Here is a 16,305-nt window from a genome sequence, read left to right as displayed (position 1 = left end):
ATCCCTACTGACCTGCAGAATTCGTCCCGCAGCTCCCCGCCTTGCTGTTTAGACCCACAGAGATTCCCTAGAATCAACCTTGTATGATAGTCGAAGCATTCCTATATACAGCGCTTTCCAGGCACCATTTTATTCGGAAACTAAGACAGTGCAGGATTCCGTAAACTGAACTTTTAGGGGAAGAAAAAGAGAGTCGTCCGTGAGTCAGGAGTCAGCCCCAAAGGTCCCTCTCCGAGCCCTATCGCTCTCTGCGGAATGTGGCAGAAAGAAAATATTCGGCCCCTGAGAGGGAGAGGCAGATAAAAGCAGCGGGAGCTGTGTGGTGGGACACTTATCCCTCCATCATAAGGCACATTACGAAAGAAAAAAGATTGTCTTCGCGTGTTTAAAATGACCTCTTTGGGGAGAAAGGGGGCGTGGGGAAACGGGCCAAGAGGCAAAACGCTCTTCACAGGCAGAAAAGACGAATGGAGGAAATACCTCTCTATCCCCACGAACTACTTCGGTTCTCACCATTAAAGTCCCTCGCTAATTCCTCCGGTTTTACAAAGCACCCCCCCGTTCCCGTCCCCACACTCAGATACAGACATGGTGTCAGAATATCCGGCTCCGAAGTTATAAAGCCCTCAGAGGGAAGGGAGGCACACGCTCTCCTCAGCGCTCCCGGCCCGGCCCGGTCCCGGCGTCCGCAGGTTTCCTCGTCCTCGGTGCTCCCTCAGCCACATTCTGCTCTTTATTCCGGAGGGCTCCGTCGGGGCTCAGAGGTGCCTCTCTGTATTCGGTCGGGCACCGGGGCGAGCGACGGCTCAGCAGTTTCAGAAGAAAGTGTGGGGTTGATTATTGACTAAAAAGACTTTTCTTCCGATGCCACATTCACGGGGTTGTTTGAAGCAAAATGCATACGCGGGATTTTTGCTTTCTCCTCTCCTCCTACGCTGCCCGCTTCCCCTTTCATGTGGTGCCTTCTCACTTGTGCCATAAGGAGCAAGTGTTTTCTGTTTTAGTGCTCTGTTTACAGCTTTGGTGCATGAAGTCATAAATCTTGCATAGCCATAAATGACAAAAACCATTGGTATGCGTAAGAGGCCACCCCAGCCTTATAGTGCTTTTTATTTCTCGCTTCCCCCTCGCTTTGTTTGTGCTTTAGGATGACGCCGGGCTCCCTCGTGCTTTGAACGGACTGGTTATATTTTTAATGCCTTAATTAACGAAGTAACGTCAAATTTACACCTCGGCTCTACGCGGAGCCCCTCTCGGTCTCGCAGCCCACAGCCCGAGGGGCCGGGGCTGCAACTTACTTGCAGTCCTCGTGTGAGCGCCCGCTTTCCACGGGCTCTGCTGTGTTGCTCTTACACAAAAAAAAAGGGGGGACAACCCAGCCCCCACCCAAAGCCGGGAAAAAAAGAAGCGAGAGCTTTCCCGGAGGAGCAGGAGTTGGGGAGGGGCTGCGCGGCGCGGGGGCCACGTCCACGCGGGACTGCAGCCCCACGCGCCCCCACGGTGCTTAGGGCACCCGGCCCGTCTGTGCGGCACACGGGGGAGGAGGTGGTGGGGGAAGCGCCTCTGCGCCCGTCCCGAGCGCTGGGGATATTTGGGGGGCGGGGGGGTTCTGTGTGTACATCTGTGTGTGTGTGCGCTCACGCATGCATGAGTTAATAATTAGTAACTCTAATGATTTCCAGCGTGGCTCTGCGAGCATTGCCCAGAGCGGGGATCCTGGTGGGCTTTGGTTGGCTCTCCGGTCCCGGACCCGGCGCTCCGGGCCGCTCCCCCCATCCCCGGCGGTCAGCCAGGCTGTGCGGGACTCCGGGCGGCGGGGAGCGGCGGAGGGGCCATTGCACGGCCGCCCCCAAACCCGCTCGTGAGAGGGACAAAACAAACAGCCCTGCCGCAGAACCCCGGAGGCCGGTGAGAGCGACCCTTTGTGAGAGCCGTTTGTCTTCATTAGCATAATTTTCCTGGACTTTGGTGACGCCCGGGTGCTGGGTGGGGGGGGCCGCACTCCTTCGCTGCCACACTCCTTCCCTCCTTCTCCCAGGCTTCCTCAGGCCGCCGCCTTTCTTTCTTTCAGCCTTATAATTCTATTTTTTCCTTCCCATCCCATTCCCGCTCCCCCCCTTTCTTCTTTCTTTCCCTTCTTTCCCATTCCCTCCAGGCGCGGGGATCGGCCCTGGGAAGTGTCCCCATCCTCCGCGCTCTGCGCAGGGGGACAGGGACAGGGTGGGCAGAGAGAAGCGGGAGGGAGCCGGGGAGGCGGGGGTCGGAGCAGCCGTCCCCATCCCGCACGGGGCAGGGCTCGCCCCTCCCGGCCGACGCAGAGGAGCAGAGCCGGTGCCCATCCCGCAGCCGCAGGGACACGGCCGGGGCAGATCAATCTCTGCTCCCCGGGCTGTGTCGCCGAGGCTCCTAAAAAAAAAAAAAAAAAAGAAAGAAAGAAAGAAAAAAAGAAAAAAAAAAAAAAAAAAAAAAAAAAGCATGCTGGCTTCCGCCTCAGTCGTCAGAAGTTAAGGTAAGCAGGCCACAAATACGCTGCTATCAGTCGTGAATGGCGGAGTTTATGTCCCAGTGATTTATGACCGTAGACTTAAATGTCGGTTCAAGAAGAGTTCACAAGCTGGGGCTTCCTTCCAGGCAGTGACTGATACCCTTACACTTCGTGTTCAGGCAGCTCTCTCTACTCTCCCCCCACCCCCTCACCTCTTCTCAACTTTGTCTTTATCTTTCAGGAAATCTTTCTGGGGGGCTGCTGTTTTTTGCGTCCCGGAGTCAGAGTTTGGGGCTCGGCCGGGAGCTACAGGAGAAAGATGCGGTGTATTTAGAGACGGGGAAGGGGGAGGCAGGGGAGAGCTGAGCCGTGGAGCGGGGAGGCGAGGGGGACATGCCTGGGGGAGGCAGCTTTCATCTGCTGTCTCCGGGCTGTCTGGCGGGGGGAGAGGCCGGTAAAGGCTGAGAGGTGTACTGCGCAAATGAGGCTGGATGGACCGGCCGAAAAGGGCGCTGGCAAATTTGAGGGCCGAGCTCTTTTGGCCTTTTGTCTTCGGCGAGGACGAGGAGCGCTTTTCCCATCTCAGGCACCAGTTTGGGTGGCAAACCTTCCGCCTTCCACCCTCCCTCCCCCGCTAGCTCCCGTTAGGGCGCTGCTATTATTCGCTCCCTGTCGCTATAAATCCCGCTAGTGCTGTTTTCGCGAGTAATGGCCGTGCGCCGCTCAGGTTACCCTAACTTTTAGGAAGTGATTAACTCCCGCAGCCAAAGGCGGGGGCCGATTTTCCTTTCCTGGCGGGCGGCCGAATTTTCATTAATATTTTGCCTTCGAGGCTCAGCCGCCCATTGTTGGCGAGGCGGGCGCGCAGCTTTGCGCGGAACATCGCGGGGCCGCCGCTCTGCCCGCCGGCGGCACCCGACAAATCTGGGAGCGCCCGGGGAAGGCGAAATGCTTGGTGTGGACGTCATGAAAGGCCGGTTGCTTCCTTCCTGTTACTGCGGTTCCCTCTTTCTGAAGGAAAGGAATTGAGAAAAATCACACCAGGCCCAGATATCGTTAGAGGCGAGGAGCTGGAGATGATGTCCGCGCCTCAGATCTTGATTGTCTTATTAGCTTAATAACAGCCGGAGAGGTTGATTAGTGCAATAATGGGGCTGCCGCCTTGCTGTAGGTGCGTTACCTTCATTTGGTTGGGATGTAACAAAGGAAAGGCTGTTTTCTAAGAACTTGTATAACTTGAAAGGCGCAGAATGAGATCGTTTGGTGCTTGTGGTGCCTAAGACATTTCGCCCCTAAGCATTTGTCGTCGTTAGATGTTTTGGGGGAAAATAGCCAGCTGCTGCGCGGGGGAAGTGGCAAAGAGATCAGAGCTGTTCTGACCCGAAAGAACGGAGCTGTTGGTCAGGAAGGGAGAGGGGACGGCGAGCAGCAAGCTGCGATTTCTGAGAACAATGTATGCGCGTGTGGGACGAGCTGCTGGATGGGAGACGGCGTACAGGTCTCTCATTAGTGCGGGCCATCCTTGGGCTGGTTATTTTCAGGTAGGTAAGCTGCAGAATTTGATTTGAAAAAAAAACAACAACAACAACAACAAAAAAAAAACAGAGAACAGAAGGACGGAGAGAGCAAAAAGGGAGGGGAGAGAAAGGGATTCGCCCGGGCAGGAGCAGCATTCTCTGGGTCGGTGTCCACCCTCTCCCCGGCCAAGTGACCCTCATACATCAAATTACATAGCAGCTTCCAAGACAGAACCTATTATCGCTAAGTTGGAAGGAAAGTTCAAGCCGTGGTCATGGAGATGAACGCTGGTTTTTCAGGTTCCTGGTGTTTTGTTGGTTGTTTTTTCTTCTTTCTTTTTTTTTCTTTTTTTCTTTCTTTCTTTTTTTTTTTCTTGTTTTTTTTTTTCTTTTTCCCCTCCAATCCATCATGTTTTAACAGGTAGAGTCTGGCTGATTCCACAAAAAGTTAATGTCTTTGAAATAACTGCTAAAAAACAACAGCAGAAGCCCCCAGCTTGCCCCTGCTGGTCTTGCTGAAGGGGCTCCGAGGTGGACTGGGTCCAGTGGGGGCTCCAGAGCCACTCGCGGGGGAAGGAAGGGTGTGGAATCATCGTGGGGTTGTGGCAATGTGGTATTGAGGGGCTGTGGGGGTGGCAGAGTGGACCTGCTATCACTCCAGGGCCAAACAGGAGCCACTCTGGGGCTCACCCATGCAGGAACCGCTGGTGCCAGGGTGCTTGACCCGGGAGGCTGGAGGCAGTGCGTGAGCACGAGGGGAGAAGGCACCGGCTTTGTTTATTTTCCTATCGAGCGTTTCATAGACGAGCCAAAATCCGTCACTTGGGATCTGTGTGTGTAAATATCGCTGGCTGCAAAACCTTTCCACCCTGCTCCTGCCCCCTGCCATACGTAGACAGGAACAATCTCATGTATTTCTTTGAAGCCGGATGGAGAGCTGTAACCCAGAGAGAAAGGCTAAAAATAAAAAGATGCCAGTTACAGGGGAGGGTTTGGTTGTGGAGCTGGAACAGAGCGATAGCCCAGCCCCTTTGCATTAGTGATTCCTCGATCAGCCTTATCACAGAGACTGGTATTAAAACAGCCTCGCAGTGATAAACGACTGACCCCTTTGCTGTGTGGTGCCCTGCCCTGTTTCTTAAGAAGAAAGGAAGGAAAAACCCTAGAAAGACCCTATCCCAGTGCAGCAAAGCACACATTTGTAGCTGCCAGTAAATCCAGGCAGCTTTTACATCGAAATACTCTGCGCCTGAGGCCAAGTCATGCTGCTAAATATTGCTGACCACTTTTTCTTTTATGGCTTTCATGTCACTTAGCTATTGAAAGTAAGATGGATTTGCACCATTTCTTCACCCTGCTCTGCTCTCCCCACACCCCAGGTCTGCCCGGAGCGGCCATTGGAGGAGCAGCGCCACGTGACAGAGGGGTGCCAATGTTATTCTCCAAGGGTGTCAAGACCCTGTCAGTTTGCGAAATAAATATTGGGAAACAACGAAATGCAAAAAGCGACCTACTACGACAGCTCTGCAATCTATGGTGCCTACCCCTACCAAGGAGCAAATGGTTTCACTTATAATGCGAGTCAGCAGCAATATCCTCCGTCTTCGTCACTTGTGGAAACTGAGTACCACCGCCCCGCGTGCTCCCTCCAGTCCCCAGGCAGCACCGTGTCCCACCACAAGGCCAATGACATCAGTGAGAGTTGCATGAGGACCCTCCCCAGCCAGCCTCTGCAGCCCCCTGGTCTCACTGACCCGCAGGCCCCACCGCAGCCACCTCCGGCCCCGCAGGCACAGCCTCCACCTCCATCCTCGGCCTCACCATCTCAAAATGCCAGCAGCAACCCTGCCCCTGCCAACCCCACTAAGAGCCCGGCTCTTAACTCACCCACTGTGTCCAAACAGATATTCCCATGGATGAAAGAGTCTCGGCAAAACACAAAGCAGAAAAACAGCAGTTCCAGTTCAGGTATGGAAAACAGTCTCTCACGTGTCCTGCGGGGAGGGAGCAACCCTGGGCGCCTTCACTTTTGGGAGGGTAGGGTGGGCTGGGGGCTTGTTTTCTTCCCTGAGCTGCCCCCCATGGGCTTGTTGGCTTGTGATGGGATCTCGGTGACCAAACAAACCCCTGGGATCTTTCCCAGCCTTGCAGAATGGATCCAGTGTGATTTGGTTTCCTTTCGGCTGTGTCCTCCTGCATCTATCACATTTCATAGGTAATCCCCCGTCCAGTAAATCACGCCAGTGCCGAGCAGCCCAGGCCCTGAGCCAGAGGCCTGTCCCAAGTACTTTGTTGGCACTGTGCTGCTAGATTAATAAGACAGTGACCTATCTCTGCCAAAGAGTAACACGAATAAAATAGCTCATAATCATGTGCAGTTGGGATCAATGCCCTGTGTGCAGTCAGAATCTCTTCCTACTTTTACAGGCTGACTGGCAAAGTTACAAGACTGGTAAACAAAAGTCTTCTGGAGCGCCATAAACTTAAGCCTGTAAAATATTATTTGGAGGATGGCAGTGTACATTAACACTTTTATTACTTGAGGAAACTCAAATCAGTAACATTAGGACCAGCTCCAGTGCCCAGGAGTTGTGTTTATATTTACCTCTTCCTCTTTTTCTCATAAATGTGCTTTGGAATTAGGGTTCAAATCTTTAGCAAAGGTCTCTGCCAGTGTACTTTTAAAGCTCTGATAATATTGCTATTTACAGACTTCCACAGTGTGTATTTATTTTATTAAAAAGCAATAACAGTTAAATATGCCTGTATGCCTGTACGCAAGCACAGCCGCCATATGCTCTTCTGATGTGCATTATATTTCCCAATCACTACCATATGTTAATGTTGGATGTGGGGGAAACACTATACTGCCAATTCTGTGTGTTACAACATTATATGTGGATATCTGACCTTCAGACATCCACAGCTTATGTATATACAGCAGGGTTATCAGAAGAAGGGGCTGTAAATCTCTGTGGTTGTGGAGAGCAGGTAGTTCTCAAAGGATCTAAGCCTGGTATGTATGTGGAACAATAGGTTCACCTTTTGAATTTCTAAAACCGGCTTTATTTCCTGGAACCTTTCCTATTCCTTTATGCAAAGCTCAAGATATGTTGCACCCTGTCATTCTTTATTGGAGCAAGTATAGCCAAACAATGGTACCAGTGAAATGAAGGAAGCTTTGGGGCTTGGAGCATGGCGAGGCTGAGCTCCTGTTGGCGTTACTTGTTGCACATGTGGGCATCTCATGTCCAAGAGCTGGGCAGTTGCTGACATTGTTGGGCGCAGTCTCTAGTTGCCATGTCTAGGTTTACCATCTGATTGTGTTCTTTGTGTGATTTACATAGGTGAGAGCTGTGCTGGTGATAAGAGCCCCCCAGGCCAAGCATCCTCTAAACGAGCTCGTACGGCTTACACAAGTGCCCAGCTAGTAGAACTGGAAAAGGAGTTCCACTTCAATAGATACCTTTGCAGGCCACGGAGGGTTGAGATGGCCAATTTGCTCAATCTCACAGAAAGACAGATCAAAATCTGGTTTCAGAACCGCAGAATGAAATACAAAAAGGATCAAAAGGGCAAGGGCATGATGACCTCTTCAGGAGGACAGTCCCCGAGCAGAAGCCCCGTCCCTCCAGCTGCTGGGGGATACCTAAACTCTATGCATTCTTTAGTAAACAGTGTCCCCTACGAGCCCCAGTCACCTCCGCCATTTAATAAGCCTCATCAGAACACCTATGGCATCCCCGCATCGTATACCGCTCCTCTTAATAATTGCCCACCTCCTCAAAAGAGATACACGGGGACAGCAGCTGTGACACCTGAATACGATACTCATCCTCTTCAAGGCAACGGTTATGGGAATCCACATATACAGGGAAGCCCCGTCTACGTAGGGGGCAACTACGTGGAGACCATGACCAATTCTGGGCCTTCCATCTTTGGTCTAACTCATCTCTCTCATCCTCCCTCTGCCAACATGGACTACAGCGGGGCTGGGCCGATGGGCAACAATCACCACCATGGACCTTGCGACCCGCACCCAACATACACAGACCTTACAGCTCACCATCCTTCTCAGGGAAGAATTCAGGAAGCGCCCAAACTCACCCATCTGTAGGAGCCAGGAGTCACTAGGTGGAACGCAAAGCCCCAACCTTTTAAAGTACTCGTCCCTTCCTCTCTGCCTCTCCTCCCCGCCACGCGCCCTCCTCCCCTCTCTTTCTTCTTTCTTTGGCTCATTTTAGTTTGTTTCATTTCCTTTGGTAAAAGCGTTTTCTAGTTTATGTGACGTAGCAATATTTGTTGCTTGAATTGCTCTATAGTTTCACTAGTGGATATTTATCTTCTTGAACTGCAGCCTCGTGTCTCACTTTGGGAGCATACAGAGGCTTTATACTTTACCTTCTACACTTTTGTCAAAACAGGGTATATGAACAAATTTTCTATAAAAGGAATTCTTAAATGTGAATTTGTTCGTACATGATTGATCCCACGGGGAAGCAATTTTTTTATTGCACTTCTTTTAAATAGCGAGAAAGACATCAGAAGCGCTTGGACAGGGATTCCCTGGACAGTTATTGATACGTGTAAGTCTTTCAATGTGTGTATGCTGGTGAACATTCAGATTTATTTATATTATTATTTTTTTTTTTTGCAAACATTGAATAATCTAAGTGTTTAAAATTTTATTTATCCCCATTTGTTCATATTTATATATATATAAAGAATCTGTACCCTGAATATTCAGGAGGTATTTACCTGGCCATGTGTTAGATGGCATATCGGCACGCGTAGGAAATATCATTTGAAAGGGAACTATAACTCCTTTATTAAAATTATAACTGTGATGACAACAATGCAATAAAACCTGGGAAGAAAAAAAAAAAGAAAGAAAGATCACAGCTTGAATAATTGATGCCTGTAACATCCAGGTAGGGGGAAAGAAGGCGTGTGAAGCTGAAAGGCTTAGATTTGTGTTGAAAGTTATACATTCCTTGCTGCTCACGTTCTGAAAAAAAAAAAAATAATAAAGTTTTTATTCTGAATAATAAAGAGTTAAGGCCACGTTATTTGCAGTGCGAGGAAGGGAGAGCCTTTCGTGACGGGGGAGTCGGTGGACTCGTCTGGAGCCCACACGGGGCTCAGCTCTCCCACCGCACGGCTCCGTAGCGCCTTTTTAGAGATAGAGAGAGGGATTTATTAGGATTGTTTTTCCCATTGGTTTCCCTGCCGCCTCTCCCACGCCCGGTGCGGAGGGCGGGGGCGCGGACCGCGGGTGTGCACGCGGTGGGGGGGGGGAGGGAGTGCGCCGTGTGCGTGCACGAGCTTGTGCGCGGGGGCGAGCGCGGGGGCTGAGGCCCAGCGAGGTGCGGTGCGGAGGGGATGCACGGTGCCCGGGCTCCCCGAATGGGGACCGAGGAGAGGCGGGCGGAGGCCGCAGACCCCAACCGCAGTTGTGGGGTGGATGCCGGGCACAGCTGCCTCTGGGCACCTCTCCACCCCCACTGCCTTTTTTCCCGTTTTCTTTAGAGGAGTGGGTTCTCTCTCGTCTTCCTTTTATTTTTATTATTACTGTTATAATTCTGGATTTAAATCTGGGGCCGTTTCCTGTTGGCCGAGCCTCCTCCCCCCCCCTCTGCAGCCTGAGGCGGTGGGGGAGGGGAGTTTCCGTGCTGCCTTTACCCCCCATGCCCCCCTCCCCCTCCTCTCCCCCGCGTGTCCGTGTGCGTGCGTGTGCTCGTATGGCGGGGCTGTGACACGCGGGGGTGAGCGGGCACCCGCGGGTGTCTCTGGGCAAAGTCGGTCCGAGTGAAGGCAGGAACCCCAACCGCCGTGTTTAAATGCCATGTTTCTTCCTTCCAGGCCAAATGTCCGTAATTTGTAGATTGAAACTTGGAAGATAAATCAAAGCGGACCTTAATAGACTGGGTAAAATATTCCCTTTGCGCGTTTATAGAGTCGTATCCCTATGCCGTGTAGATAATCGCGCACGCTGTTTGCCATCTGTATCTTCCAGAGCAAAGGAAAAATGTCGCCATTTTGGTCGCACGCTGAAATATTATTAATCTTTGGGCTTTATCTTGTTCCCAGAGCCACCCCTGCCCGATGCCGAAACACTGCCACGCAGCCGCGAATCTATAGAGCCTTTCTGCATAAGTAGATAAAGACTGCTCGGGCACAGAAAGGGATGGCGGATATATCCGCACCGTGCTTCGCGTTACGGGCGGAGATGTAGAACCGTGGAAGGTGATTTCTTCCGAGATTTTTCATCGAAACCCGATTGTCGCCCAGTGCAGACCAACGACCCGTTATTGTTTTGTAGGCAAGAAAGGCATTTTGGCACCGTCGCAAGGCATCTCTCGTTTCCAGTTAGCGAATATAGAGAATCCAAACGCCCCCCACCCCTCAGATAAGTGCCATAGATCAAACAAAAGGTAACGGTACGGGCGGTGAACTCGGGTTGTGAGGCTTAGCGCCAGGATTGCATTTCTGAAAATGTCCATAGAGAAGGAATTCGGCTTTTCTCCCCCCTCCCACTCCGAAGAAAGAAAAAGACAGGCGGCTTTGCCCCCTTCTTTCCTCTCCCCATCCTCAGAGCCTGCACGTTGGCAATACGAATTTGTATTTTTGCATTCGAGATTCGCCCGATTAAAAGATCCCTCTGGAGGCAGAAGTAATTGATTTGCCCAAGAATTTCGCGTCCCCTCTCCAAAGGTTTTGTTCCAGGTGGTTTTTGTATTAGAACTACCACAAGGAACAAATGTGCAGAATAGAGACACCCACGCAGGTTTTACTCACAAAGCCCGGTTAAAGTCCAAACCTCCCTCTTTATTATTTGCCATCCTGCTGTTAAATCCCGATATTTTCGAGGAAAAAAAAAAAAAAAAAAAAAGGAAAAAGAAAAAAAAAAGAAAGAAGAAAAAAAGCAAAGCGCAACCCCGAGGAAGGCGCAGAGAAGCAAAATAAAGCCGGGCTTTTCCCACAGCAGAGCAGCCCTCCAACAGCATATTTTAAAAGCAGCTTTTTTCCTTGTTTACCCGCGTTTCTCGCTCTGCCTCTTTGCTCGGTCACATTTGATCTTGGAAAGAGCAAGAAGCTCTAAATGTGTTCTTAAGGGCCAGAAGCTGTCAAACCTTTTGGCGGCCAAGATTGATCGCGCGCAGACACCACCAGAGCTTTGTTTGGACTAAAAGCAAGAAAATTAAACCCTTTGCATTTTCCAACAGCATCGATATTTGTAAGGCATCCCTTTCGAGGGATTAAATGACAAGTCTCGTTCTATATTTTATTTAAACAAGCAACCACCAAAAAGCCCATTTAAAGCCTCCCAGCCCCTCCCCTCCCCCTCTCTCCAATGCCTTCGCAGATATGCTACATCTTGAGGGTGCATTAACTTAAAACCGATTTTTAAAATGCACTTCGTGCAGTCTGGACGTAGACTGGTCCGCTGAGTGCTTGGGGCTTTTTTTTTTTTTTTTTTGGTTGTTGCTGTTTTTTTTTTTTTTTTTTTTTTTTTCCCCCCTTTCTTTCTTTTTTTTCCCCTCTTCTTTCTTCTTCTTTTTCTTCTTTATTTTTACAACACGAAGAAGACGCTTTGCCGACCCCCCTTTTGGCAACTCCGAAAATCCAGAGCGATGGCCCCGCCCGGCGCTGCGATGCTCCCCGGCAGCTGGAGGACTCACGGACGTCGCCCGCAGCTCCTGCCCGGCCCGGCTTTGCGCGCAGGACTCATCGGGCCGGGGACGCCCCTGGCGTTGTCACCCGCTCTCCCGGTTGTGCCCAAAGCGTCCGAATTCGGGACTCGACTGAGCGGAGGCACATGGAAACGACGGAGAGAGCCAAGCTTCGGAGACGAGAGCAGTGCCCCAGGTTATCACCCCGCAGCTCTGCTTGGCCCCGTGAAAACAAACCCGCTACCAGCCCATATATCTCCTGGTAATCGAAAATACTCACCAGACCCAGCCTACTACGGTTATTAAGCAATTTATGCCAGCAGACGGGAGTATCGTTTGCAAGCTAAGGCACAGGATTTTGGCTTTTTTTTTTTTTTTTTTTTTTTTTTTTTTTTTTTTTTAAAGAGGCACCGGCCAGCTGCCTTTGGAGCCTCGCGATTTGGCTCTCCCACAGCGGTGCTCGCAAGGCACTTTTTGTGGTCCAATCCCGGGAAGGCAATTGGAAAGGGAAGTCACGGAGCGCGGGGGCTGCCGCTGCCTGTGTGACTCTTCCCTTAGAAGCAAGGTTGCTGAGGAAGATCCTCTTAAACAATGGCTCGGCACCGGCGACCAATTGTTCTCCGTACTGTATAATAGATGGCCAGCAAAAAAAAAAAAAAAAAAAAAGGAGAGAGAGAAAGAGAGAACAAATGAAAAGGAAAGAGAAAATTAAAAAGGAAAAAAAACTATTAAAAAAAAAAAAAAAAAAAAAAAAAAAAAAGAGGAGCCCATGGAGGCTGAGTCTGAAGCGGTAAAGTAGTTTTGGAGGAAGTGTTATTCTCCAGGAAAAAATCAAGACTCGAGACTCCTGCCTGGGTGCAACTTCTTATGTGGGGGCCTGGCGGTGTCAAAACTTTGAAGATTAATGGACGACTTTGTTAATGACTCACGGCGTCAGATTGAGGTGCTTAAATGATTTGTGAGGTGCAAAGCGCTTTCCTGACAGTCCCAAACAATGAGGGGAGAGTGCGCGGGCGGAGGCGAGGAGGCAGCGGGCTGCAGGACGGGCGCACACACGCGGGGACACACGGACACAAGCACACACCCCGCAGCCGCCGCACCAACGCACCCCCTCGCCCTCCCCCCCGCCCCGATCATTTCAGATTAGGACGCCGAGGGGATGGATGCGGGAGATACCGTTTCCCTCTTTAAAAAAAGTGTAAATAAAGCCTTTCTGGCCCCCAATGAGGCGTTCCTTCCCGACTTTTTTGGATCAATCAAACAGACAGTGGCTTCTTTTGATTAAAGCCCAAATTGTCATTGGGCAGAGGCAATCATGTGACAGCCAATTCGGTCCAATTTCAACCTTGTCTCCATGAATTCAATAGTTTAATAGTAGCACGGTCCCCATACGGCCGTAATCAGTGAATTAGAAAAAAAACACCCCACCAGCGATCTTCTATGATATATTTTTTTCTCCTCTCTCTCCTTTTTCCTGGGCCTTCCCCCCCCGAGCCCCCGGCATCCGAGGGAACTTTTTCTCCGCGGGGGCTGCGAGTTGAAGGCCATGAATTTCGAATTCGAGCGAGAGATCGGTTTTATCAATAGTCAGCCATCGCTTGCTGAGTGCCTGACATCTTTTCCCCCTGTCGGTGATACATTTCAAAGTTCATCAATCAAGAACTCGACGCTTTCACACTCGACACTGATTCCTCCTCCTTTCGAGCAGACCATCCCCAGCCTGAACCCCGGCGGCCACCCTCGCCACAGCGGCGGCGGCCGCCCCAAGGCGAGCCCCCGCGCCCGCAGCGGCAGCCCGGGCCCCGCCGGCGCCCCGCCGCCCCCGGAGTACCCCTGGATGAAAGAGAAAAAGGCGTCCAAGCGATCCTCGCTGCCGCCCGCCTCGGCCTCCGCCTCAGCCGCCGGACCCGCCTGCCTCAGCCACAAAGGTCAGTCCCGGGGCTCGCCGCCCCCCGGCCGCCCGCAGCCCCCTCTCGGACGGGGCTCCGCGCGGAGCCCAACTTTCCCGAGTCGCCCCAACGCGGGATGATTTATTTGAGTTGGAGCTGACCTCTCTTGTCTCGCTGTCCTAGAGCCGGGCTATTTGACAGTAATGAAGAGTGATAGATTGCTCCCGCTCAGCTCGGCGGCTGATGCATTAATTATCAATCGCGCTATGGCCGATATAAAGTTGGCCGCGGCGTGGGGAGGGCGCGGAGCGGGGGCCGCGGGGCGCGCCGAGGGGCCGGGGGGCTCCGGGCGCTGCACAATGGGGTCCCGCGGCCGAGGGCGGCCATTTTGTTGCAGTCGCTATTTTATGCTGCGAGGACATATGGCTAGAGAGTCGCTTCCACGCAGGGAGAGAGGGAGAAACGCTGCCCCCCCCTCCAGCACGGGCCGCGAGGGGCTCGGGGACCGCGGCGCCATCCGCGCTTTTCCCCGACGTGCGCGGGGCTCTGCTTCGCCTCCGTTCTTTGCTGCGCTCCGGGGCGCGTGTGCGTGTGGTGGTGGTGGCGGTGGTTCGCCTTCTCTTTTTCTTTTTTAACAGACCCCCTTGAAATCCCCGATAGTGGCAGCGGTGGATCGAGGCGGCTGAGGACGGCCTACACCAACACGCAGCTCTTGGAGCTGGAGAAAGAATTCCACTTCAACAAGTACCTCTGCAGACCGCGCCGGGTCGAGATCGCAGCGCTGCTGGATCTGACCGAGAGGCAAGTGAAGGTCTGGTTCCAGAACCGCAGGATGAAGCACAAGAGGCAGACCCAGTGCAAGGAGAACCAGAACGGCGAGGGGAAATTTAAGGGTTTGGAAGACCCCGAGAAGGCGGCGGAGGACGAGGAGGAGGAGAAAGCCCTCTTCGAGCAAGCCCTCGGCACCGTCTCGGGAGCGCTGCTGGAGAGGGAGGGGTACGCGTTTCAGCAGAATGCGCTCTCGCAGCAGCAGGCGCAGAATGCGCACAATGGCGAATCCCAAAGTTTCCCCGTTTCGCCTTTAACGAGCAATGAGAAAAATCTGAAACATTTTCAACACCAGTCACCCACTGTTCAAAACTGCCTCTCAACAATGGCCCAGAACTGCGCAGCTGGCCTCAACAATGACAGTCCTGAGGCCCTCGAGGTCCCCTCTTTACAGGACTTCAACGTTTTCTCCACAGATTCCTGCCTCCAGCTTTCAGACGCGGTTTCCCCCAGTTTGCCGGGCTCTCTGGACAGCCCCGTAGATATCTCCGCTGACAGCTTTGACTTTTTTACAGACACGCTCACCACGATTGACTTGCAGCATCTGAATTACTGAGAAATTAAAGACGTCCTCTCCCAGGGTCCTGCCTTCTCCTCCTCGTTCCTCCCCTTTATTATTATTATTTTCCCAGTGAATTAATTTTATTTCCTCCCCCCTCCCCCCTCCCCCCCCCCGGTCGGTACATTCTGTTTGTCCCCTCCCTTCACCGTGCCATTTTACCGATTCTGACCAAGTTTTAGTTGTCTTCGGTTTTAACCTAGCCACGTTCTAGGTCCTTCGACGAAAGCAATATATGAGGTCTGTAAGAAAGTGATCATATAGGGATCGTATCGTCACTTTCTTTTTATTTTTGTATTGCATTAGGATGCGTTGTCATAAGTATTTTTGGTAGAATAAATTCTTGTTTGCTACAAGGCGCTTTCTCTTTTTTTTTTCCTTTTTTTTTTCTTTTTTTTCCCCTCCCTCTCTCCTTTGTGCACTGATAACACAACGGGTATTTCTCATTATTAACTCACTAATAATCAAACCCTGCCACCTCTCTCTGGTTGGAAACGCAGGACATTTAGCAGAGAGGAAAAACACGTTCAAATTCTTTATTTCGAAGGTTAGCGAAGAGGAAACAAGCAAACAAACCAACCCAAACCGTTCCCAGCTCCTATGGCGATTTCTTCCCTTTAGTGTATGACCATAGTATCTCCGTGAGGACGCGGAGCTTGAGAATGCCCAACTCTAACAAAGGCGTAAGGGAGAGCTTTCTCTGTTACAGACAAAACGAGGGGCACGGTCCTGCAGAAATGAGCCTGGTACATTCACGGAAGGCTTTTTCTCACTTTTTTTTTTTCCTTTTACTTTTTTTCTTTCTTTTTCTTTTCGAGCATAGCATTTTGTTCTCCACCATAATGAGCAGCCAACAGGCTGGCTGGGAAACCTTAAAAATCTGAGCTCACAGAGTGCGTTCGATGGGTCCTCCCGCGCGGAGTGGTCCGGGAGATCAGCCCTAAAAGGAGAAGGAAGGGAGAAGTTAGAGCCTGCAACAGCCAAAGGCCGCACAAATAACTGGGGGAGGGATCGCACCCTCCGCTCGGTCCTTTTTGGGGGCGGTGAGGGGTCGTGGAGGACGATATTTACTGTTCAACCCCATCCTGGGGGGCGACCCAAAAGGGGAAGCTTTTATTCCCTAACTGCGGTTTCCTCGAGGTCCCTGCTCGCTGAGCCGCGCTGGGAAACCCCCGGCACACCTCGGGCAGCAGTGCGGCCCGGTCCGAACGGGGCGAATCCCCTCCCTGGGACGCGAATGGGGGCTCCCAGGAGGGCGAGAGGGGCGGCGGCCGCGGCTCCGTGCGTGGGGAGCCTGGGCGAGGAGAGCGGGGGCCTGGGAACGGCGCAGCGCTGCCCGTCCGTGCACGGAGAG

General features: G+C 52.0%; 2 protein-coding genes across 7 annotated transcripts in view; both read left to right on the top strand.

Moving 5' to 3' along the window:
• Positions 1 to 8,506, top strand: part of HOXA3 (homeobox A3) — a 44,275-nt gene extending 35,769 nt beyond the window's left edge. For 5 of the 6 annotated variants that reach the window (XM_048950534.1, XM_048950533.1, XM_048950536.1 and 2 more), the window contains 2 exons: positions 5,382 to 5,970; positions 7,350 to 8,506. In XM_048950534.1, the coding sequence (XP_048806491.1) occupies positions 5,499 to 5,970; positions 7,350 to 8,119 (1,242 nt within the window). In that variant the 5' untranslated portion in view covers positions 5,382 to 5,498 and the 3' untranslated portion in view covers positions 8,120 to 8,506. Of the gene's footprint in view, positions 1 to 1,644; positions 1,925 to 5,381; positions 5,971 to 7,349 lie in introns of those variants that run through there. The other variant, XM_048950538.1, reaches the window with a different exon arrangement.
• A 4,312-nt stretch (positions 8,507 to 12,818) lies between these two features.
• Positions 12,819 to 15,037, top strand: HOXA2 (homeobox A2). The gene is made up of 2 exons (XM_048950869.1): positions 12,819 to 13,603; positions 14,203 to 15,037. The coding sequence occupies exons 1-2, from the start codon at positions 13,222 to 13,224 to the stop codon at positions 14,946 to 14,948; spliced, it is 1,128 nt and encodes a 375-aa protein (XP_048806826.1). The 5' UTR covers positions 12,819 to 13,221; the 3' UTR covers positions 14,949 to 15,037.
• Positions 15,038 to 16,305: the final 1,268 nt, after the last annotated feature.

Source organism: Lagopus muta, chromosome 7, assembly GCF_023343835.1.
Source record: "Lagopus muta isolate bLagMut1 chromosome 7, bLagMut1 primary, whole genome shotgun sequence".
Taxonomy (NCBI): domain Eukaryota; kingdom Metazoa; phylum Chordata; class Aves; order Galliformes; family Phasianidae; genus Lagopus; species Lagopus muta.
This window is presented reverse-complemented; position numbering and strand designations above follow the sequence as displayed.

What these genes read in the sequence shown, in the direction of transcription:
- HOXA2 (XM_048950869.1), top strand. Translation starts at nt 13,222, where the DNA reads ATGAATTTCGAATTCGAGCGAGAGATCGGTTTTATCAATAGTCAGCCA. An exon ending in CGCCTGCCTCAGCCACAAAG is followed by an intron (nt 13,604 to 14,202) that starts GTCAGTCCCGGG and finishes CTTTTTTAACAG; the next exon opens with ACCCCCTTGAAATCCCCGAT.